Genomic DNA, 7,687 nt, shown 5'->3' with positions numbered 1-7,687 from the left:
AGTTTAATTATTTTTTAGTTCAAAATTCTTTTGCCTCTTTATTTGGATTTCTTTCTCTCGTGGATTATTTAGAAGTGTCTTTTTAAGTTTTCAAATATTTTGGTCTTATTTTAGAGATCACTTCATATTGATATCTAATTTCATTTCACTATAGTCAGAAAATATATGCTGCATGAATTCTTTTACGTGTACTGGAATTCGTATGATGGCCCAGAATATGACCTATTTTGGTAAATGTTCAGTGTGTTTGAAATATTGTATATTCTGCTGTTGTGTTTGATTTTGAAACTCATCTTTTCTGGTATTACAATATTTATTCCAGTTTTCTTTCTTTTTTTAATTTTTAATTTTAATTCCAGTATTGTTAACATACGGTGTTGTATTAGCGTCAGGTGTACATACAGTGATTCAGCAATTTTACACATTGCTCAGTGCTCATTTTGATAAGTGTACTCTTTAAATTTTAAAATCTTTATTTTATGTTTTTATTTTTTATTTATTTATTTTGAGAGGGAGAGAGTGAGCGCGCGCGCGAGAGAGAGGGTGAAGTGCACAAGTGCATGAGTGGGGGAGGGGCAGAGAGAGAGGGACTGAAAGCAATCCTAAACAGGCTCCCATGGTCAGTGTGGAGCCCGATGTAGGGTCAGACTCAGGAATCCTGAGATCATGACCTGAGCCAAAATCAAGAGTGGGCTGCTTACATGACTGAGCCACCCAGGCACCTTAGGATAAGTGTACTCTTAATCCCCATCACCTCTTTCACCCATCCCCCCCCCCCCCCACCGCCCCTCTGGTAACCATCAGTTTGTTTTCTATAGTTCAGAGTCTGTTTCTTGGTTTGTTTCTTTCTTTTTTCTTTTGATTGGTGTTGTTATTAGTGCTGTATATTTTCCCATCCTTTCACTTTTAACATGTTTGTTTTTGTATGAGGTGCATTTAATGTGAGCAGTGCTTAAATGAGTTGTTTTTTTCTCCTTGGTCTGACTATTTCTGCCTTTTAATTGGGTATTTAGTTCATTTATACTTATTTTGTTTTTTTTTTTAATGTTTTTTTTTTTTTAATTTTTTTTTTCAACATTTATTTATTTTTGGGATAGAGAGAGACAGAGCATGAACGGGGGAGGGGCAGAGAGAGAGGGAGACACAGAATCGGAAACAGGCTCCAGACTCTGAGCCATCAGCCCAGAGCCCAACGCGGGGCTCGAACTCCCGGACCGCGAGATCGTGACCTGGCTGAAGTCGGACGCTTAACCAACTGCGCCACCCAGGCGCCCCTATACTTATTTTGAATCATGGGTGTGGTTGGGTTCAAATGTATCGTTTTGGCTTTCTCTTTTTCTTTTCTCCTCTTTTTCCCTTTTTTTTTTTTTTTTGGATTATTCTTTAAAACATTTCATTCTATCTTCTTTTCTTATGAGTTTTAACTATTTTGGAGGCTTGCTTTAGAGACTTAGAGATTAGATTGATTTAGAGATTTAGAGATTATAGTTCACATCTCTAATTACAGTCTATCTTCAAGGGATAATATATTATTTTGTGTATTATGTAATAACTTAACAGTGATCTAATTCCTTCCTGGCTTATGCTATTATTTTCATACATTGTACTTTTTTGTATGTTATAAATTAAATACTTCATTGTTATTATTTTTGCAACAAGCAAGTAAAGGCATTTAAGTAATAAAATAACCTTACATATTTACCCATGTACTAACAAATTCTAATGCTTTTCATTCCTTTGTTTAGATCTATATTTACATCTGATAATATTTTCCTTCTGGATAAAGAAATTTTACAAATGTTGGTAGTGTGAGCCTGCTATAGAAAAATTATTCTGTTTTTTTTTTGTTTAAAAAAAAGCATTTATCTGTTTTAAGAGTATTACTGAGAGATACAGAATTCTAGCTTAACAAGATTTTTCTTTCAGTTTTAAGATATTGCTCTATTGTCTTCTTACTTGCATTGTTTCTGATAAGATCTGCTGTCATCCTAAATTTAGACAATTGTGATGTGTCTTTTTAAAAAATGTTTATCTGTTTTTGAGAGACCGAGAGACAGAGAGAGAGAGAGAGAGAGAGAGAGAGGAGAGAGAGCATGAGAGGGAGTGGGACGGGGGCAGAGAGAGAGGGAAACAGAGGATCTCAAGCAGGCTATGGGCTGATAGCAAAGAGCCAGATGCAGGGCTTTAACCCATGAATGGCAATAGAACTGAGCCCACGCTTAACCAACCAAGCCACCCAGGCACCAATGTGATGTGTCTTTTGATCTGGATTTACATTTTTTTCCTTTATCATTTCTTCTGAGCAGTTTGATTATGATGTACCCCTAGTAAAGTTATATTCATTTTTCTTATTTTTGGGTTTCATTGAGCTTCTTGGAACTTCGGGTTTATAATTTTTATCAGATTTGGAAACTTGCAGCCATAATTTTTTCAAATATATTTTATGTCCTCTCTTTTGTTAAGATGGTGCCTTGAAACTACAAAAATATCTTTATGTATACTGACAGAACAATGATACATAACGTAAGAATTATTTCTCTACCCGTTGTTCTAACTTTTCATTGATAAACCCTTACATTTTATAATGGGACCACATGGGCCCATACATTTTGTAATGCATTTTACACACTAAGTTGTTAATATACACAGGGGCCCCATACTTCTACAGGTAACCTTGAATAAAGTTGACTGTAGCTTCTTAATTGATCACAATCTATTTTGAAGTGCTTTCTTCTGGGATTCTCTTGTATTTTCTTCTCATCCACTGACCACTACTTCATGTTTTCTCCATGTTAATCTCTTGATACCAGAAGGTAAGGATGATATGGGGTCTTTTTATTGTGCTTTCTTATGTTCTTATTCTATATTCTTTCCTTTGGCCATTCCATCTACTCCCATGGCTTCAATGAGGATCTGTGGTCTATCCCAAGTGCACATCTTTATTTCTTCCAAGGGTACATCTTACTTGAGTATGAAACCTATAAGTCCAAGTATTTATTATACACTTCCACTTGAATATCCCATGTGTATTCAAATTCAAAGCTCCTAAAAATATACTTTTGCTCTTAAGGCTAAGCCCCTACCTGCCCTATGGAGATGTTCCATACAATGCTCAGATCATGGAATGTGGCATGAAATAGGGTCTCCCTCACACATGATACCTAATACAAAAACTCATATAGAAAACAGACCATATCTGAATTATATTCCTAGGAACTAGCCTACATTCAATTATTTCTCCAACATTTATTAAACCATCAATTCACAAATATCATGGGTCTATACCATATGCCAAACACTGTTTGGGCTGGAGATACATCAGGCAAAAATTCTTGCCCTGGTGCTCCTTAAACGTTAGTGAATGTAGGCTGACTAAACAAGTTGATGAACTTTTATGGTCATTAGATAGTGATAAATTCTGTGCAGAACAGGGAAACAGAGAAGATGTTGGGACATATTCTGTGCTTTAGGGGAATATTGTTAGGTATTAAACACTGTGGTCATAGAGACCCATTGGACCTGAGGGAAGGAGCTATATAGACAGAGGAACAATAAGCAAATAGTTCCAGAGACGGAACTGTGGTTCATGTTTTTGAGAAGCTGTTAGGGAGGCAGTTCTGACCAAAGGACTTGAGGACAAAGTCAGGTAGGGAAAGGAGGGCCATATCCTTAGTCTCTTCAGAAAACCATGGTGGGTAAGAAGTGTGATGTGACTGTGGCTAAAGGGAAACCATATAGTTTTTATCATCAGGCATGCCCCAATGAGAAGATTAGGACTATTTCTATCTCCCTGTCCCTGCCTTCTGATTGTAGTTTTGAGAAGAGCCAAGCAAGAGCATGATTACTTTCTGTTCTCTCTTGCCCTCCTCAGTAATTTCCTAATCCCCTCTTTAATCTCCTGAGTTCGTACCCCATAGACAATGGGGTTGAGAGCTGCAGGAATTACATGGTGTAACACATTAAGTAAGACAGGGATATCAGGGGAAATTTTTTTCTTGGCAATGTGGGTAAAAACAAAAACCAGCAGGATGGTGCTGAAGAAGAGGATGAGGATGAAGTGAGAGCCACAAGTGCTCAGAGCTTTGGCAGCTGCCCCTTTTGTCTTGAGTCTAAGAACGGCTCGTAGGATGATGGTATAGGAGAAGATGATGAGGGTCAGGTCAGAGCCCAGAAGAGTCCAGGCCACAGTTAACTGGAAAATTCTGTTAAGGGCAATATTATCACAGGAGAGCTTGGACACAGAGAGATTGGCACAGATACAATTATCAATTATATTTTTTCCACAATAATGGAGCCGGGCAGAGAGGATGGGAATGAATATAGTAAGAAGTGCATTTCTGGCCAAAGTAAAAATGGCAGCTTTGGCTATGAAATGGTCAGTGATGATGGATGGGTACCTCAGTGGGTGGCAGATGGCTACATAGCGGTCATAGGCCATGACCATGAATGTGCAGGACTCCATGCCAAGGAAGCAATTCATGATGTACATCTGGAGGAAGCAGGCATAGAAGCTGATGGACTTGAGGTCAAACCAGAAGATGGCCAGGACCTTGGGGATGACAGTGAGGCAGAGCACGATATCCAATAGTGACAGGAAACTGAGCAGGTAATACATGGGTTCATGCAGAGAGGCTTCCAGCCAGATGGTGATCAGGAGAACACTATTGGCTCCCATGGCCAGGAGAAAGAGGAGGCTGAGTGGCAGGGACAACCAGAGCTTCCAGCTGGGGGACCTGACAAAACAATTCAGGAGGAAGTCTGAAATCTCAAAGGAGATGGTGCCATTTTGATGTGCTGTCATATTTTGTCATATATTTCTATAGCTTTCTTTTAGTGACCTATAAAATTAGGATAAAAATTAGCTACTGACTTAAGACACATGAATTTAGAACAATTTGCTTCATCTAGGTGAAACTTGTGATTCCTAGCAGGTCATACAGATCCATTTGATATCATCTGTACATCCTTCATGGTATGTTACTCAGAAAATTCTAGCACTAAATAATAGATGACTGTGATAATATGGTTCATTTATACGTGTTTGATTTTTTCTTAAAAAAAATTTTTTTTAATGTCTATTTTGGAGACAGAGAGAGCATGAGAAAGGGAGAGGCAGAGAGAGAGGGAGACACAGTATCCAAAGCAGGCTCCAGGCTCTGAGCCATCAGCACAGACCCCAATACAGGGCTCGAACCCAACCGACTGAGCCACCCAGGCACCCCTGATTTTCTTTTAAATAGAAAGTCATTTGTTTGCAGAAACATAAAGAAAGGGAAAATTGCTTAGGAACTCATTTGTTTTAGCTGAGTGTCTAAATTTCTACTTGTAAGTTTATTCCTTATTTTTTTTTTGACCGCATAGACTATCATATGACATATAAATACACAATATGCCCTGATTAAGTAGCAAAACCTGGGCCAAGTAAGGTCTCAGATACATGACTGTCTCTCAGGCACCCCCATGCACATGTAATCCTTGAGCAGGTTTCCAGAAATCTGGAATATTTCTTTCTCTTGCACTTACACTCTGACTCCTGCTTCCACTTCTCTGAGTATAATTTTCTTCTTAGTTTCTTTTCATGTTGTGTCTATTATTGTTGTTTTCTATTATTATTATTATTATTATTATTAATTTTTATTGTAGGGACCACCGAACTCCAGTGACTCTCAGAGAACTTTAAACATCTCTCCTAAACATTGTTTAGGACATTATTGTGTGCATCCAGTGACGGATACCTCAGTGATCATCTGGGCATAATTCTCTGTTTTTACAGCATAGCTTTAGAGATTCTTTAGATTGAGCTTAAACTGAGGAACCACTTTCTTACTCCCACTGACCCCAGTTGTGGTCTCTGTCTTCAACCTCTAATGTTATTTAGATTAAATTTAATTCCTCCCCCATGATTCAAGCATTTGTGGGCAGATTGTTTGCCATAAAGCCACTACATTTTAGCGTGTACAGTTGAAAACTCCGAATCATCTAAAGTAAGCGCCAGATGATGCACTCTCCAGGCTTCCTACCCCCATCCCCATTCATCTCCTATGGACAAATTCCTGCCCCTCTGCATCTCTGGCAGCATCCAGAAAAATACGTAAAAAGGCAAGAGAACAGCAAAAGGGAAGGTTCCAGAGTACAGTTTCTCACACGTGCCTCCTGATCTGAGACAGCATGCGGTCTCTCCTATCCTGTTTTCGCACTACTTTTACAGTAGTGACTCAGGAATGGAACGGAGCACAGATCTGGACTAAAGAGAAATGTCTCCCCCCACCATGCCCAGTGTTCTGCCTACTCCTGGTATAGCTGCCCCTCAGGCACCCTCTATCCAGACTCACTTACAGAGGATGTGAGCAGGGGTCTGGCTCCACTGATATTGGAGTTCCGGCTAGTTCCTGAAATAGCTGGGTGTAGTTGTAACTCCAGAGCATCAGGGACTTTGCCCTCAGGGAACTTCTCCATCCCCATTTCCCTGTGCTTAAAAGGCCCTCCTGGGAGACAAGCAGGCAGGTAGGAGAAGAAACTGTTTTTCTTTCTCTCTAAAAGGAAGGAGCTCTGGTAATCCAGCCCAACATTGACTGCGTCCTGTAGGCAGTTAGTCTCCTGGGACTCGGGGTCTTATATCCATCCATCCATCCATCCATCCATCCATCCATCCATCCATCCACGTTCACACTCGTTTGCACAGGCACACTGGGTGTCCTCCATGGGTCTAATAATCTCACTCAGAAGTTCCAATGGGCTTCCTGCAGCCCATTGTCAGATAGGTGCCTCCCAAACCATGCTATTAAATGGACTGATGTAAATTTATAATGACTTTCATCATGGCGTTATAATGATAAGAATGCAAGAGTAACTTGGAAAAAATATTCCTGAGAAAATGCAATGTGTTTTTAAAAGAGAGAGTCCTATCATGATTTTTGCTGTAATGGAAGATTTTTCAAATGGGATGTGTATACAACTGTATACTAGGAAACAGGAGTCGTTTCTATGTCATTTTGAGCCTCATGTGAATTATTCCCATTCTCAAATTATGGGAGCAAGCATCATCAGTTTGTTTTTTCTTTCTTACGTTTCAGTTTAAAAACTTGATTGTAGTTGACACACAATGTTGCGTTAGTTTCAGGTGTACAACATGGTGATTCGACAAGTGTATACAGTTAAGTTATACTGCACTCACCACAGGTATAGCTATCATCCGTCACCATATAACACAAGTACAGTAGCATTGACCGTGTTCCCTGGGCTGTGCTGTCAGCATCAGTTTCTTTAAAGGCCTTCTCTTGCTTTATTTTTATTTCCCTGTCTCCTGCATATCTCAACCTCACCCAATATCTTCTCTTTAGAAAAGTGATAGGTACAGTGTGATTAAAATATGCAATAATTAGAATTATTCTTAAGTATGCTTATATGGCTACATGTTCACCTATGGGAGAATGATTTGGACTGAATTTTATAAATAATATTGGATCATATGTCTGATAATAAATCTGTTATTCTTTGTTTTCACTCAACAGTAAATCATGAACAACTGTCCCTGTTGCTCTTGTAAGTCCACTTCATTCTTTTTGATTTCGGTTTAATTGCAATTATGTGCCTTTTCTTTTTTTTTTTTTTTTTAAGTAATCTATACCCAAATGACCTATAATTAATTCTTAACCAAAAAATACTGTTATGTCAAATTCCTTGTATA

General features: G+C 38.7%; 1 protein-coding gene across 1 annotated transcript; it reads right to left on the bottom strand.

The window, feature by feature from the left end:
- Positions 1 to 3,841: 3,841 nt before the first annotated feature.
- LOC124505782 (olfactory receptor 56A3-like) lies at positions 3,842 to 4,801 on the bottom strand. The gene has a single exon (XM_047071818.1). The coding sequence runs from the start codon at positions 4,799 to 4,801 to the stop codon at positions 3,842 to 3,844; it is 960 nt and encodes a 319-aa protein (XP_046927774.1).
- Between the last annotated feature and the right edge of the window lie 2,886 nt (positions 4,802 to 7,687).

Source organism: Lynx rufus, unplaced genomic scaffold (genome assembly GCF_022079265.1).
Source record: "Lynx rufus isolate CCGP_SWC_20201006 ecotype Redwood Valley unplaced genomic scaffold, mLynRuf1.p SCAF_9, whole genome shotgun sequence".
NCBI classification, from domain to species: domain Eukaryota; kingdom Metazoa; phylum Chordata; class Mammalia; order Carnivora; family Felidae; genus Lynx; species Lynx rufus.
Note: the sequence above shows the minus strand (reverse complement) of the source record. Positions and strands in the feature narration are given on the sequence as shown.